Below are 16,113 nucleotides of genomic sequence, written 5' to 3'. Positions count from 1 at the left end.
GGACTAAAGCAGTTGAGAACACCTGGTCGACGTTATTAAAGGGAGCGAGAGGGAGGCATCAGTCCAATGTTTCTGCTGTGCAGCGTGGCCGCCAGGGGGCAGTAAAACACGCGCACGGAGACGGTCGCAACTCCTCAGTTAGTCGCAATAATATTTGGTTCATGATACCATTGTTATGTACGGAAGAGGATTAGGGCCGGTGAAGAAAAAAAAAAAGAAGGGTGACAGGATTCTGACTTTATTCTCAGAAGTCTGACTTTAAAGTCATAATTCTGACTTTATGCTCAGAATTCTGACTTTTAAGCTAACATATTCACGTAAGGCAATTTATTTTGACAGCAAGCCGCGATAGGGAGTGAAATAAAAAAGAATCGTTCAAAGCGCAATTTCGGGGAGGTGCACAAATGGCTTTCCGTCGTTATCCATCTTTGTCGTCGCCACGAGGAGGGCGACTAAATGAGCAATAAGCGAACGGACTATGCGGTTGTTTTCAATGCAAACTATGTGGTTGTTTTCAATGCAAACTTCAACAGGCAGTGGCAATATACTAATGTATAGATATAATAGACTATTTGCCAAAGCGCTGCTCGCTGTATTTCGAAATCTCCAACGCAATCCCCACCAGTCACCGCTGGACGTGACGACGCACGTTCTGTGAGCAATTCAGCCGGCGCGCCAAGCAGGGGAGCCATCCGTCTCGCCGTTATTGACGACCCGAATCGCTGCCTTGATGAATTGGAGGCTGGACGGGGGGGGGGGGGGGGGTCGTGGCGCTTCATCGCTTGGTGAACCTGCGGAAAAAACGACCCCGCCCACGTTAGCGGGGCATTCGACAGCCCCCACCGCAGCCGCCGCCCCAAAAAGCCGTCTCCACTCTGGTTCTGGTCGTTAGGCCAGATAAATACGTTTGCTCGGATTGCACCAAAAGAAACGAAAACTCCACAGCCGAGAGTGGCATGACGGCATCCTCAATGCGTCAACGGCGGAAAAGTGGCCGGCATCAAGCTCTCGTGGCAAGACGATGAGAGGGCGGGCGCTCGACTTGCTTTTCGGGCCACTTGATGAAAGAGAGCGAGAGCGAGAGCGAGTCGTCCAGCGCCCGCGGGTAGCCCTCGCCATCTCACATGACTCGAGTGCACTGGCCGGAAACCTGAGGGCGAGAAGAACAAAAGAACCTAGCTGAGCTACAAAGTTTGCCAAGCCACAATGAAAGGCACAACTCGTGGCAAGAGCCCTTTTTAGCCCACTTGAGATGGCAGAAGCTGATGAAGCCATCAATCAAGCACAAGGAGCCACGAATCAACGGGCATGGCAAGAAGGCATTGCGGCTGTGAGGATAGATGGGCGGGTAAACGGCCCCAAAGGATTGCCCGCGCGGCATTTGTGCCTCCGGCCGGCAGTTCATCAAAGCCAGTGCATGGCTGGAACGTGCGCTCGCTCTGCTCTGCTCTCTTCATTTCCTCGGGCTGCACGTAAACAACGCGGATTGAATTAGCGGGCGCCTTTCCAAGTCTTGCAGCCGATCAATTCCAAGCAAAGCTTCAGGGGCGGCCCTGGCCCGGCCCGGCCCGGCCCGGCCCGGCCCGGCCCGGCCCGGCCACTCGGCTCCTTTGTCTAACTCTCGCATAGCAGATTGCGAGCTGAGCCCAAGTGCACGTTGAAAGCCTATTTGCAGCCGTCACCATACAACTGACTCGTTTGCACATTACAAACAACATTTTTTGAAAATCTCAAGAGCGTCTCATCAGGCGAAAGACCAAGCAACGTCTTGTTACGAGAATCAATTGGAGATTTCACAAGTGCGGATCGAGCCGGCATGGGCTCTGGCGCTTCCCTGCGTCATTGAACAGCTGTCTTTGTCTTTTTACTGCTGAAACAGAATTTGTGGTGTCGTTTCAATTCAAGTGGGTGAAAATTGGAATAAACAAAGGTCAGGGACCACTTTAGCTAGATCAATGATGTCATTGATGAAGACACCGTAGCTCTTAAAAAAAACAAAGCCAGCTTCAAGTAATACGCCGTTGTTGGGCACGGTCAATAGTTGGCTTTACATAACAGACTCTTATTAGACTTTTCAAGCAAGCAAGCAAGCAAGCAGAATTTGCCCGCAGGGGATCATCAAGTATCGTTCGCCTTTTCTTGCGTCAAAGGGAGATGGAGGCGTGGCCTTGTGTGCGCCGGACCAATAGAAACGTCTAGTGTTGCGGCTGGGCGGGCTCAAGGAACCAGCACTTTGCTTGCGTGCGCTCTGGCTCTGGCTCTGGCTCTGGCTCTGGCTCTCGCCCTGGCTCTGGCTCTGGCTTTGGCTCTAGCTCTAGCTCTAGCTTTGGCTCTGGCTTTGGCTCTGGCTCTGGCTCTGGCTCTGGCTCTGGCTCTAGCTCTAGCTCTAGCTCTAGCTCTAGCTCTGGCTCTGGCTCTCGCTCTCGCTCTCGCTCTCTGCCCTCTCCGCGCTGCGTTGGGGCGACTGTGCGCGGAGTAAGAGCAAATCCGAGCTCGCAGCCGGCCGGAGCAGTGAAATCGAAAACCTGCAAACGTCGCTGTATTTTTGGCCGCTGACGGGATCCCCCGTCTTTCCTTCCTCGGCTGGAGCCAGGCAGCAGCAGCAGCAGCAGCAGCAGCAAGAGACTTGTCCGGCGAGAGCGACGCGGCCAGCCAAGCGTTTTCCGCCTACTTTCTTCTGCCCCAGCTCAATATTCGTTCACACTGGAAATGTCCGAAAGCAAGCCGAATGACGAGCCCAAGTTATCGACGACGGACAGGGCGGTGAAATGTGAGTACACGACCATTTTGCGTTGACATTTTTCCTCCCCCACCCTAACCCTACCCGCGAGACGGATTCACGGTTGAGATGGCTGGCTGGCTGACGGGCTGGCTGGCTGGCTGACGGGCTGGTTAGTTGGCGGGCGGGCGGGTTGCTTGGTTAGCAGGCTAGATGGGCTGGCTGGCTGCTTGCTTGGCAGGCTGGCTGGCTGGCAGGCTGGCTGGCGAGGAGGAACAACAAGGGTGTTCGCCGACAGCGGCGGCGCCCTACGAGGAAGTGAGGCTCACCCTGACCCAAGCGGGCTCCCGACAAGCCACATTTTGTACCGTTTCGCCCTTTGGGCCGGACACCGTGGCAGCGCATGAGCCACTGTGAACAAGCATCGCAAGGGCGAGCTGCAAGCTCCTTTTTGCTCGCTTGCTTGTACCGCCGACCATAGAGCTTGCTTTTCTTTTATCCCCCCCCCCCCCCACTACAGTATTCCTGCCCGCGTTCTTCTTTCTCCCTTTTGCATTCTAGTAGAACGCAATAAAGATGACAATCGGTTTGTGTGCGCAAAGAAGCAACGCAGGCAGTTGCATTCGCGGTTTCCTCTCCTGCTGGCAACTGACAACACGTAGTGTGACGTGCCACACTTTGCTCCAATCTGTCATACAAGAGGGCCTTGTCTTGTGCGGACGGACGGATGGACGGACGGACGGGTGCCGCTCGCTTGACAGCAACAACTAGCACTTGAGAACATAGTGAAGAATTGTATTTCCAAAATATTTGAATTTTTGCCACCTTTTTTCATCCAAGGCACAAAACGTTTACATTGGGAATATTCTCTCTCGCTCTCTTTCTCTCTCTCTCTCTCTCTCTCTCTATGTACACGTGTGTAGATGAAAATGACCATTTCCAAAACGTTTTTAGAAAAGATTAAACAAATTATGATTCAAATGCAAAAGACTCAACCTGACTCTTAGACTAGTTCCTTAAAAATTGCAACCCAAGTCACGTTGTACCGCCCCCTGCTGAGTGGTTATTGTGGTGAAAGAGCCACGATTCGTCTCTTTTTGTTTTTTTTACGTACAATGGACAGTACATCCAGGTTCTCCCGTCAAGCCGCACACCGGGCTTTCCGGCGGTCCTCAAACGCACCGCATCATTGCTATCCATCGGCGGTGGCTGATCCGCATGCTCGTAACTGTCGAGATTCTGTGATTAGCAAGTGGCTGAGCGGGCCGTTATCCTGTCCATAATGCACCCCGTCATCCAATTTCTGCGGCATGGGAAACGCTGCTCTGGCCGACATTCCCGCCTTCCGCCGATCCACATCAGCGAGCTCTCTTGGAGGGAGGCATCTTCTCTCTCCTCTACACAGAAAGGAAAATGTTCTTGGCTCGCTTCTAGTCGGACTTTGTTGCGACCAGGGGCCGCTTTGAGACAAAGCCAGTTTCTCTGGCTGACCGAGACTGTCGCAAGAAGCGGCTCTGTGCGTCACCCGTTGCTTTCTTGCTCCTTTCCCTTCCTGTTAGTTGACTGGCTGGAGATTTCTCAATTGCGGTCAGAGGAAACGCAAGCGCTTGGCCCACGCGTTTGCCATGAAACGTTCCACTTTAAAATTGGGAGCAAATTGTCACCTAGTCTGCGCCATCTCGCAGAGAGAGACCGACCCCCCCCCCCCCCCCCCCCCTTCCACTTTTATTGGTTTTTGTCTTCCACGTGGTCAGGAATGGACTCGGTGGAACGGAGGCCCGCTTGGCCAACCGAAAGCCACGGACGGCTCGGCGGAAATCGCCGGCAAGCAGGAGGAAGCGCTCCTTGCAGCGCAAAGCAGAGGAGCATCCTCGCCGTCTTTAATCTCGGCGGCTGCGACCGGCCGTCACCTCGCTATCGGGCTGAGCCTTTCCCGTCATGGAATTGGGTCAGTGTGTCAGCCTTTCTTCTGGAGGCTGGAGGAAGAAAGCTTCATCTTCTGAGCTCCAACAGCTGTAATAGGAACAAAGCACACGGAGGAGGAAGCAGGCGCGCCCCTCTGACGTGAACCTTCTCGTCATAAGGCGGCCAAGATGGCAATCTGCGGAAGAGGGCCGAGCCTGCCAAGCCTACCCCGGGCGGGCCAGGCCTACACCTGGATTGGATGTGAGAGCAATGGCTGTTCACACTCTTGGGTGAGCGCAGTGGTGTGGAGCAATGTCACCAAGGAAGCCTTTGCTGGGATTTGTGTCGGTGTTTGCCGTTTGTCCTGGCCGGCTGTAGTGCCGCCGCATTCCATCGCAGGTTTGCTTTTTTTCTTTTTTTTAATCTGCTAATGGCCTATGGTGGCATTTCCATGAGGTTGCACTTTTTGTCAGCCAGCCAGCCTGCCTGCCTGCCTGCCAGCCCTTTTTGATTGAAGAAGCACCAATGCAGCCAATTGAGACCAGCCTGAACTACGTACGGATGGGCGATGCTTATGCTGAAATCCATCACGCGCTGGATGTTGCAGTGGAGTGAGCGGCTGAGTCCCCCGTCTTTTGCTCACGGTGGCGAGCGGCAGGAGGCGGCGGTCCCGTCCACCTGTCAAAAAGCGCAGTGGCTGTGCCAAAAAGCAAAGTCAACTGCACTGAGCATTTCAATCAAACAGCCTTCCCTTCTTGGGGCTGGTGGTTGGAGACCACTAGCTAGCTAGCTAGCTAGCTAGCTAGCTAGCTAGCTAGCTAGCTAGCTATTTCTCTCCTTCTTTCCTCCAGAGGTGCCACGGCGTCTGTCGGGGCATATACACTTCAGGTGAAATTAGACACGCACGCACGCACGCACGCACGCACGCATTGGCAGGTGCTCGTGCGCTTTGACCTCATAACCTTCCGACGCCGGAGGCTTTGTGAGGAGAAATTGGACCCGAGCGCACCGTGTACCCTGTTGGCCAAGAGAAGTGTGCGGCAGGCAGCCAACTGGCATGGCGCTGGCATGGCTAACCCCCCCCACCCCACCGTGCAGGTGCAAAAGCCACGTTTTGTACAACCATGGCTACGAATCCTTCCCTGCTTTCTCTTGGCCTTCCATAGTTTGTGGTCGGCCGCATGGCACAGATGGAGCGACAGCTTTTTGTCTTCACACGCCACCATATTGCGCTCATGCCTTCCCTCCCGCAAATGGACCTGTGCCACTCGGGTGCTCTTTTTCTACGCTCTTCCGGCGTGCACCAATTGGTTCGCAAAGCCCTCTGGGCGGTGGCGGCGGCGGCGGCGGCGGTGGCGGCGGTGGCGGCGGCGGTGGCGGCGGTGGCGGCGGTGGTGGCGGCGGCGGCGGCGGCGGCGGCGGCGGTGGCGGCGGGTCATCTTCCGTCGTCTTTCGCTGAGCCTGGCCAACTTGAAGCCCCGGCCGGTTGCCCTCGATGCACATTACATTGCCAAGGATTTCGTTTGAAACGTGCTCTTGAACATTCGGCCGAATCACTTGCTGGGTGCGGGACCCCTGCCTCGTTTGTCGGCTTTGACGGAAGGGGGGCGCATTCCTGCCAGCCGCTTTTCACTCAGCGCTCCCTCCCTCCCTCCCTCCTCCCTCCAAAGCTGATTACAGCTGCGTTGCTAATGAAAGCTAATCCCGTGTCACGGCATAGTGGAGGCGGCGGCGGCGGCGGCAGCGTCTTCAGAAAGGCTCCAAAGCTGCCCATCCGAGAGCCGTGTCACGGTTGGCGAGTCGGGCGAGCGTTTGCACGTCAACGTTGAAGACCACAATGGCGCAATTGTGCTTTGTTTACAAACACAGCCAAGTGTGACTATAGACAGCGAGCTTTGACACTCAGTGGCGCCCGCCCAGACTTCCGGACGAGGCTACCGTCCGTCCATCGGCAAAAAACACCTTGGCGCACGCTGGTCTCAATGTTTGTCTCTTTTTGCCCGCCATGGAGGCAAAGAATGGACGGCACGTTTGAAACCAGGGAGATAGATCTTGGGCGTAACTGTGTCATTGATCCGCTGCCACTCTGCCCATCCGCTGCAGGGACTTGCCTGGGTCAGTAACCCCCCCCCCCCCCCCCCCATCCATCGGGGGGATTTCTGACTGATGGCGCCGGCGTGCGCGCTGGCTTGCAATGCGTTGGAATGCGTGGAGCGAACGGCCCCGGCCGAGTGTCGCTGATGCACAAGAGGCCCCGCCACCACGTCCACCCGTTTGTTTGCCGTGTTTTAGGCCTGGCTCGACTGCGGTGCGTCAAAAATGAAGACTGTTTCCCTGGCAACGCACTTTATTGGCTTTCAGCTCAGCTCAGCTCAGCAGCTTTTCATGGTCACCAACGCTTCGCCCCGTGAACGCTCTGATGAGATGATTCACCGACGCTAGTGATGATGACATTGACTCGGGGTCACCGAGCTCTTGAATTTGTTCCACAGAAAAAGGCATGCACGTTGAGGGTCAAGAACTTCCGGAAGCAGAGGCCAGCCTGTTGTTAGTTCTGAGCCGCTGGCGCAAAGGGACGGACGGCTCGTTGGAGACGCTTGGAGGGGACGGATGCGTTTTCTTGACACTTTGGCGTGACGTCGAGGCAGTCTGTTTGTCGCTGGCGCTTTTGGAGCATCTGGACAGGGCTCCGTTGAATTTGGAAGAACGTACCGTGACGTTCATACTGGTCCGCGGCAGTAAACGCTTGGATTCCGCTCGATGAACACGGTGAATGCAAATGCAGGATGAAACGGCCGAGACTAGTGATTTGGGGACAGAAGCGTGAAAACGGAATTGTGCGAGAGTGGCCTGCCTGCCTGCCTGCCTGCCTGCCTGCCTGCCTGCCTGCCTGCCTGGCTGCCTGCCTGCCTGCCTGCCTGCCTGCCTGCCTGCCTGCCTGCCTGCCTGCCTGCCTGCCTGCCTGCCTGCCTGCCTGCCTGCCTGCCTGCCTGCCTGCCTACCTAGCTGCATGCGAGGGAGGGACGGAGGGAGGGCGGGAGGGAGGGAAGAATTCATTTTGCTCCGGGAAGAATATCAAGTTTCCGTGGCTGCCGCTGGCAGGGCAAATAGGGCTCTGCTTGGCAAGGGGCGCCAGAGTGCAGGTCTGCTTACCGCTGGCGTCACCTCCGGCGAGGATGGAGGTTAGCGTCCGCGCTGGCTGGCGCTAGCTTGAGCAGGATGCATGCGCAGCTTTCCAAATGAAGAGGCACCTTTTTGACCCAGTTTGCCTTGATCTCCGCAGCCGTTCCGTTCCCGCCCAGTCATCGACTGACGGCCAAAGAGGTGTTTGACGGCGAGGGCAAGCCCAGAGTGGACGTGCTGAAAGGCCACCTGACCAAGGAAGGACGCGTGGAGGAGGCGGTGGCGCTAAGGCTCATCAGGGAGGGCGCCGCCATCCTGCGCGCCGAGAAGAACCTGCTGGACATCGAGGCCCCGGTGACAGGTGGCCCGACGCCTTCTTGAATTTCAATTCAAAGTTGTCCGCATTCCGCTCCAGCCGAGAGCGTCGGTAGCTGTTTACTTTTTTTCCCGCCGCTCCTTTCGCCTGCGCCTTCCGAGCGGCTCCAGCGCCCTTCCCAAGGCCGCTTTGGATTTGGGGGGAGCGAGCGGCTCAATACTTGCCAAAGAGTCCCGCCTCGTCGTCAGCACACGCGTGCGGCTCCAAATGTTGCCGTGGAAATGTCGGCGTCATAGTTTGGGTCCCAAAATGGGAGGCAAGCCACAAAATGAACAAAATGACCATCACTGGCTGCTTGCCTGTCTTCCTGGTCCTTCCTGGTCCTTCCTTCCTTCCTTCCTTCCTTCCTTCCTGGTCCTTCCTGGTCCTTCCTGGTCCTTCCTGGTCCTTCCTGGTCCTTCCTTCCTTCCTTCCTTCCTTCCTTCCTTCCTTCCTTCCTTCCTTCCTTCCTTCCTTCCTTCCTTCCTTCCTTCCTTCCTTCCTTCCTTCCTTCCTTCCTTCCTTCCTTCCTTCCTTCCTTCCTGGTCCTTCCTTCCTTCCTTCCTTCCTTCCTTCCTTCCTTCCTGGTCCTTCCTTCCTTCCTTCCTGGTCCTTCCTTCCTCCCTCCCTCCCTCCCTCCCTCCCTCCCTCCCTCCCTCCCTCCCTCCCTCCCTCCCTCCCTCCCTCCCTCCCTTCCTCCCTTCCTCCCTTCCTTCCTTCCTTCCCCCCCTGCTTCCCCCCCCCCCCCATTAGACTTGCCAATGAGGCTTCTTTGATGCCTTTCAAATCCGACACAGGATCTATGGCAACCGGCCATCGTTGACTCGCTCGATTGAATTGCCGGCCCAGCCCACCGGTGGCCTGGCTTACTCTGGGCCGCTTGGCTATCTCGCTGGCTGTGTTTGCCCGCCCACCCAAGCGTTCACCCAACGCCGAACCTTTCAGGTGCCTGCGTCAGAGGAGGCAAAAACGAAGGCAGACAATTGCACTATTCTCGCTCTCACACGGCCAAAACAGGCGCTGAGGCACTTGTTTGTTTGTCCTTTCCAGTCCACCTTTGCTCTCTGAAGTGCACGCATTGCAGTTGGCCAGGGCAGCCGATGTCGCTGTCGTCGCGCCCGCCTCGGTCGGAGCCCGATACGGGCCAAGCCTCTGCCGCTCGGAGCGCCCCGTGTGGGTTCTGAAGCTTCATTGTGTAACAGCCGCCCACTCGCCCGCCCGCCCGCTCGCTAGCCGCAACGCTTCTCAGGGTGCTCGCTCGCGGGCTGCGGTCAGAACAAATGGTTCCTCGCCGCGGCTAATTTACGCCCACCTGTTCTTGTGCTTCTCGCGCGTACGGGTAGGTGGACTGAAGCCGAGCGACGGACACATTGTTTCTGGCGGCGTGTGCCCCCCCCCCCCCCCCCCCCCCCCTCTCTCAGGCCTCTCGCGCTTTGTCTGAATTGCTGAAAGGTTTCATTGCGGCGGCTCCATCCTCGTGCGGATCCCGCCCGCTCAGCGGTCTGGCGCCACCATGTGAACCAGACGGAGCGGTGGCGGTCGACCGGCTGTGTTTTTTTCTTTTTCAAATATTTGGAGTTGACGCCTGCTATTGGCGGGGGTTGAAACTCGGTGGGTGGTGTCAGTCTAGGGAAAAAGCTGATAAGAAGATCACACGGATGGATGTTGTTTCCGCTTGTAGTGTGCGGCGACATCCACGGCCAGTTCTTTGACTTGATGAAGCTGTTTGAAGTGGGAGGCTCCCCGGCATCCACGCGCTACCTCTTCCTGGGCGACTATGTGGACAGAGGCTACTTCAGTATCGAAGTGAGTGGCCGGCCAGAGTGCGAGAGGCGACGGAGAGGAGCGACCCGGCGCTGGCTGGCCGGCCGGCCGGCTGGCTTTGCGTCTTGACCGCAGCGCTCGCTCTTGTGGTGGCAGTGCGTGCTCTACTTGTGGGCCTTGAAGCTCCTCTACCCCAAAACCCTGTTTTTGCTGCGCGGGAACCACGAATGTCGGCATTTGACCGAGTATTTCACCTTTAAGCAGGAATGTAAGTCCTCCGCCGCCGCCGCCGCCGCCGCCAATGCTTGCCGGTTTGACCCGCCTCCCCGGCCCGCCTGCGCGGCAGGTCGAATCAAGTATTCCGAGAGGGTGTACGACGCCTGCATGGACGCCTTTGACTGCCTTCCCCTGGCGGCGCTCATGAACCAGCAGTTCCTGTGCGTACACGGAGGACTTTCTCCAGAGATCACAAATCTGGATGACATCAGGAAAGTAGGTGGCCCCGGAGGGCAGGGCGTTTTGTTGTTGTCGTCGTTGTTGTTGTTGTCGTCGTTGCAATTGCGCCGCAAACGAGCAGCAAAGCCAAGTGGCCAGCGATGGAGGACAAACGTCTGGCTCGGGCCCTTTCACGTGCTTTCAATGTGCTCTTTACAGCTGGACAGATTCAAAGAGCCTCCGGCCTACGGCCCCATGTGCGACCTGCTCTGGTCCGACCCCCTGGAGGACTTTGGCAACGAGAAGAGCCAGGAGCATTTCACGCACAACACGGTGCGGGGCTGCTCCTACTTCTACAGGTGGGTGGCGCCGGGATGGGCCGGCATGGGCCGGCATGGGCCGGCATGGGCCGGCATGGGCCGGGATGGGCTGGGATGGGCCGGGATGGGCCGGGACGCTCGACGCTGACAAAACTTGCCGGCCTCAGCTCGATTAGCGAGTCGGCGAGCCAGGGTCAAAGGCGTTTAACTCCTTTCCCTTGTGCCGGCCGCTGCAGCTACCCGGCTGTTTGCGACTTCCTCCACCACAACAATTTACTATCCATCATCCGGGCCCACGAAGCGCAGGATGCCGGGTGAGTTGCGACAAAGGGGGTAGTGGGGGGGATGGAGCCAGCCGCGCTCAGCTGGCTGCCCGTGCGCTCGCCAGGTACCGCATGTACCGAAAGAGTCAGACCACCGGCTTCCCGTCCCTCATCACCATCTTCTCTGCACCCAACTACCTTGATGTCTACAACAACAAAGGTGAGGCGACAGCGGGAGGGCCGAGCCCGCTGGTTTGCATTTGATCCCTTTTCGTGGTTTGCGTTTTGCGCAGCGGCCGTGCTGAAGTACGAAAACAACGTGATGAACATCCGCCAGTTCAACTGCTCGCCCCACCCCTACTGGCTGCCCAACTTCATGGACGTCTTCACCTGGTCGCTGCCCTTTGTCGGCGAAAAGGGTCGGTCGGGCCAGCTTTTCTAGCCTTTTTCTAGCTTCCTCGATCGGGTTGCCGGAGTTCTTCCTCTGCTCCTTCCGCAGTGACCGAGATGCTGGTGAACGTCTTGAGCATCTGCTCCAACGACGAGCTGACCACTGACGAGGACCTGGACGGTAAGCGCAACGGGATGGAGCTCTTATTGTGCTCTGGGCGTTTCTTTCTCCTCATTCTTGACATGCTCCTCGAAAGCTTCACGCTTTTCATCACGCAACCCCGCCCGAGGTTTCCTTCACATCTTCATTTCCTCTTTGTTTTGACTTTCTCTAATTTGTCTTCTTTGTTTTCCAGACTTTGTTTTTCTCTTTACGCTTGTGGTGCTCTCTTTGCGCCCCCCAACCACCCACCCCCCCCCACCCCACTTCTTCCTCCACTGCCTCCGCTTTCATGCCGCAGCCATCCACTGACTTGTCTATCCCCTTTTTCTTCTGTCCTCTTCTGGGGGTACTTGATGAGAAGAACAGCTAATATATGCCCCCAAAACAGGTACAAACAAACTTCAGCCACCGCGGTGGCGGCGTGTGCGCTCACGCAGCGGCTTTGCCAGGTACTCGCCGACCTGCGACCGAGGCTCCTCGTCGTGTCAGCAAAGGTTTCTGGGCGGCGGCGCCCCGGCGTAGACTTTTCAAATGCGTTTCCCTGGTCGCAAATGAATGGCAAAGCCAGTCTATGTGTTTGAAAAACGAGTGGCGAGCCGGTGGCTAGCGAGCCGGCGCTGTAGCGGCTCGCCGACGTGGCGACCGTGTGCTCGTTTCCCTTTCTTTCTCGGACACGAAGCTGCCGAGACGAGTCGGGAGGTCGGGGTGCCGCCGTACGCGCGATGCTTGACCAGCGTGTCGGGCATTGCCGATGGCGACGCCTGCCTGCCTGCCTGCGACACGCCCGCCCGCCTGCCTGCCTGCGACACGCCCGCCTGCCGCTGAATCGAGCGGCGGCTGATGGTTTGTGATGGTTTGTACCCCCAGGTGCCACGGCCTCTGCGCGCAAGGAAGTCATCCGTAACAAGATCCGCGCCATTGGGAAGATGGCCCGTGTCTTCTCCGTGCTCAGGTACCGACTAGTGGATGGGATGGTGTTGGAATACCTTCCAGTGTGTGGTTTAATGTCTGATAGTATTTAGACCTAACAGATGGGCCGACCCAAATGCGCCCCGCCTGCACGCGCGCACGCCCGCCCGCTAAAAAACACCAGACGGCATTGCCAACGAAAGCGCGATGGCAAAACGAAAGGCGATGGCGGGCAGTATTGGGTCCAAAAGAAAACAAATCCGTTCAGCAAGACGATGGCAGTTTTGTTTGGAGGAGCCGCTCACGCCGGCACCTTTGTTTGCACATCAGGGAGGAGAGCGAGAGCGTGCTGACGCTGAAGGGCCTCACCCCGACGGGCATGCTCCCCAGCGGCGTGCTGTCCGGCGGCAAGGAGAAGCTGCAGAACGGTAAGATGGCCGCCCGCCACCCCCCCTCCGCCCCCACGGCTCCTGCCCCAACCGTGTCTGCGGCTGGCTGAGCTGGGAAGGAAAAAGTCTCACTCGCACTTATGATCCACCGGGGGGCGCCGCCCTGGGCTCCTGCCCCAGCCGTGTCTGCGTCTCAGATGGGAAGAAAAAGTCTGCCTTGCTCTTGCTTGCTTTTCAAATGTGGCCCATCTTTCTTTCTTTCTTTCTTTCTTTCTCTTCTTTCTGTTTTCCTCTCTCTCTCCCTAGAAGCCGCAGGTAGATTTGTATTCCGCTAAGCGCACGCATGTGAGACCGACCGCCCTACCCGCCTCATTTTGTGAGAGCGATTTTAGTTGTCCCGCTCATCCTCTCATGTTGAATTCCAAACAGCTCCAGCAATTTGCAGTCGTGTTTTTGAGTCAAAAAGGAACCCCCCCAAAACGTTTGTTTGGATCTCAGCAGCGATGCTCGGGAGTGGACGAGCGGCGGCCTATAAAAGGGGAGGCCGCAAATCCGAGCCGCGATCCCGCTGATCTGACTCGCTCGCGCAAGAAACAACATCCCAAATGGTGTCTCGAGCGGGGCTTCTCAAACCTTTTTGCTCGTCATCCAAACTTGGCCCGCCCGCCACCTCCCCCTTTTGCACCAGTCCCTCCGTCGTGTGGCCAAAAAGAACATTTACTCGCAAAAAAAAAAAATCTCACATGCTCAGCCCAAGTTTTCCGGAAGATTTTGAGGGCCGTATGAAACGAGTTTGTTTTGAGTAGATGGAGGGAGGAGGGATACTTTATTGGTCCCCACGGTTGTTTGTGTGTGTGTGTGTGTGAGAGAGCTTTTTTTCCCCACTGAGCATGAGAGATGGATTTTTAGCCTGCGCTTCACTTCGACCCCCGCCCCCCTTCTCTATCTCGCCCGTCTGCTAACGTGACGGGCAATGCGTCAATAACGAGCACGGTCGCTCGCTCGCTCGCTCGCTCGCTGGATCTGTCAGTGGGTGGGCGTCGGCGGTGCTGGTTGACAACGTGACCTCTTCTTTGCTCACCTCTCTCACTGGTTTTGCAACCCCCCTCTTCTTCTCTTCAGCTACTATCGAAGCTATTGAGGCTGACGAAGGTAAATCACCAGCTCCTGTGTCGCTCTGCACAGCGCGCGCAAGCGAGCGAGCGTGGGTGAGCGGGCTTTCTTTCGGGGCGTCCTGGTAGCTGTGTGAGAGTCGTGCGGACGGACGTAAGAAGCCCTGCGTGGCCACGCGGATCTGAAAGGGGAACCGCTCGGCAGGACCTTTGATTGGCGCTCCAGCAGCGTGTCCAGGTGCCACTGAGGGCCACCCGGCGGTATGTGGCGCGGGACGTGGAAAAAGAGCAAAGCCGGCGAGAGGATCCAGCTCCAAAAACCAAACCGAAAGAATCCAGAGCGAGAGGGCGTCCATTTGATCACATTTGCTTCAATGCGGCCCAGTCCGGCTTTGGCCACATTTCTGAGAGTGGTCATTTATTGGTGGAAAATCAGATCAGACTTATTTGGGATGTTTCTCAAACACACATTGAAGGGACCACCTGCCTGCCTTCACTTTTTCATTTTGTGGCTCTCAGTGGCACAACATCTGGACTTCCCCCAAAAGAAAGAAAGCAAGCAAGCGGCAGGCATCCTGCCAACAGTTTGAAAGCGCCCGAGCCTTACGAAAAGCCGCGTGAGCGCCAGCACATTGGGAGAAAGCGCTGGTGCCGCCGAGCCCGAAGCCTCCGCCCCACCACCACCCCGCTTGGCCACACGGGCAAGAAGGACGTCAAGTGCGCACGCACTAAATAGTAGCTGGCCACGCTGCTATTTAGGCTTGCTTCCAGCCGAGGAGGCCTCCTCGGCTTCCTCTTCTCTGTGGCGTGGCGTGACGTGTGCCGAGAACCCGCGTCTGACCGGAGCCGTGCAGCAACGGGCAAACGCTCAGAGCCCAAGCCGTGTTGTTGGGTGCCTTCGCCGTTCGACCATTAGGCTTGGAAGCCGGCCCCTCCCGACCTCGTCCACTTGCCAGGATAAACCGGCTCGTCGTTACTAGTCAAACAAGAGCTACCTACCGCTTTGGTGGCCGTCTTACCGTCGGGAAGCAAAAGCTAGAAATGAGACAAATAGGTTGGGAGATACAGTACGCTCCGTCCAGTTGCTCTGGAGTGAGCCAAAGCCACACAAATTACCAATTGGCGTGGTGGTGGCGGCGGCGGCGCTAGTCAACTCAAAGTCCAAAAGTCCAAGTCTGCGTTATTGTCAATTTCTTCACATGCCAAGACACACAAAGAAATCGAAAGAACGTTCCCACTATCCCACGGTGACGAGACATAGTACACGATATACGGACATACAAGCCAACGACACAAAAAAATAAAAACAAGAAGGCGCAACCAACTCCTGCTTGATGCTAAGTCCCAAACCACGGCGCTATCTTCGGGGAGCAATTGCACTCCTTGGAAGAGATGCTTTTCCTCCCTCCCTCCCTCCCTCCCTCCCTCCCTCCCTTCTCCGACACCCCGATTGCTGCACGCTCCGAGCAGACGAGCCAAGCGCTAAGCGAGCCATGGCGGAGTACCCCGACATCTCAAACGTCGTCATCACAAAAAAAAAGGGGGGGGGGCAATTGGTGCGACGGATTGACGTCGCTACTCTGAGCCAATGTTGCCGTTTTCTTTGGCTTTCTCTCTCAGGAGGTCTCGACCGACCCGACGGGGCTTTTCCATTTGATCGATTTTTTTTTTTCATTGAAATCTCTTCTCGTTCCGGGCAGCAATCAAGGGCTTCTCGCCCCAGCACAAGATCACCAGCTTCGAGGAGGCCAAGGGCCTGGACCGCATCAACGAGAGGATGCCGCCGCGGCGGGACGCGCTGCCCTCCGACGCCAGCCTCAACTCGCTGAACAAGGCGCTGTCCTCGGAGACCAACGGCACGGACGGCAAGGGAAGCGCCAGCGGCATCCAGTAGAGGGAGGGAGGGAAGCGGAGGGAGGGAGGGAGGGAGGGAGGGAGGGAGGGAAGCGGAGGGAGGGAGGGAGGTAGGGAAGCGGCGGGAGGGAGGGAGGGAAGCGGCGGGAGGGAGGGAGCTAAGCGTGTACGGCTCACACCGGGTGGGGAGGGAGGTGGATGCTGCCGCCGTGTCACTCGCCAGTCTTTGGAAATGCCTTGGAACTATTCGTCAAATGTGATCACTAATTGCCGGCGGCAGCGGGATGCGCCTAATACTCCGGCGGGCGGGCCGGCCGGCCACGAGCTGCATGGCGATGGTTCGTTCCACCTTTTCTTTCTTGCTCACGATTGTACGTTTACAACAAACGCAGCACTAAAAAGGACACAAGAC

At 57.2% G+C, this 16,113-nt stretch overlaps 1 protein-coding gene and 1 long non-coding RNA gene across 8 annotated transcripts; one reads left to right on the top strand and one right to left on the bottom strand.

Annotated features, from left to right (window-relative positions):
* Positions 1-222: 222 nt before the first annotated feature.
* On the bottom strand, positions 223-3,202 carry LOC133149227 (uncharacterized). Its single transcript, XR_009713187.1, has 2 exons — positions 2,825-3,202; positions 223-1,150 (listed from the first exon to the last, which is right to left on the bottom strand). It is a non-coding gene; the product is annotated as an uncharacterized LOC133149227 (long non-coding RNA).
* On the top strand, positions 2,250-15,759 carry LOC133149226 (protein phosphatase 3 catalytic subunit alpha). Of its 7 annotated transcripts, none has more exons than XM_061271838.1 (15): positions 2,253-2,770; positions 7,908-8,108; positions 9,784-9,908; positions 10,023-10,134; positions 10,213-10,358; positions 10,521-10,660; positions 10,858-10,935; positions 11,010-11,104; positions 11,178-11,303; positions 11,384-11,455; positions 11,799-11,825; positions 12,305-12,389; positions 12,677-12,774; positions 13,858-13,887; positions 15,548-15,759. In XM_061271838.1, exons 1-15 carry the CDS (start codon positions 2,710-2,712, stop codon positions 15,739-15,741), a joined length of 1,590 nt encoding a protein of 529 aa, XP_061127822.1. In that variant the 5' UTR covers positions 2,253-2,709; the 3' UTR covers positions 15,742-15,759. The 7 variants fall into 7 exon arrangements, with proteins under 7 accessions (XP_061127825.1, XP_061127827.1, XP_061127822.1 ...); XM_061271844.1 differs by lacking the exon at positions 2,253-2,770 and adding an exon at positions 6,850-7,393; XM_061271845.1 differs by lacking the exon at positions 2,253-2,770 and adding an exon at positions 7,681-7,806.
* Positions 15,760-16,113: the final 354 nt, after the last annotated feature.

The sequence above is a fragment of the Syngnathus typhle genome, unplaced genomic scaffold (assembly GCF_033458585.1).
Source record: "Syngnathus typhle isolate RoL2023-S1 ecotype Sweden unplaced genomic scaffold, RoL_Styp_1.0 HiC_scaffold_283, whole genome shotgun sequence".
Lineage (NCBI taxonomy): Eukaryota > Metazoa > Chordata > Actinopteri > Syngnathiformes > Syngnathidae > Syngnathus > Syngnathus typhle.
This window is presented reverse-complemented; position numbering and strand designations above follow the sequence as displayed.

Excerpts from the sequence above, each read along its gene's own strand:
- LOC133149226 (XM_061271838.1), top strand. The coding sequence starts at position 2,710 with ATGTCCGAAAGCAAGCCGAATGACGAGCCCAAGTTATCGACGACGGAC. Across the intron at positions 11,826-12,304 it reads AATATATGCCCCCAAAACAG|GTGCCACGGCCTCTGCGCGC; the intron begins GTACAAACAAAC and ends TTGTACCCCCAG. Across the intron at positions 12,775-13,857 it reads CAAGGAGAAGCTGCAGAACG|CTACTATCGAAGCTATTGAG; the intron begins GTAAGATGGCCG and ends TCTTCTCTTCAG.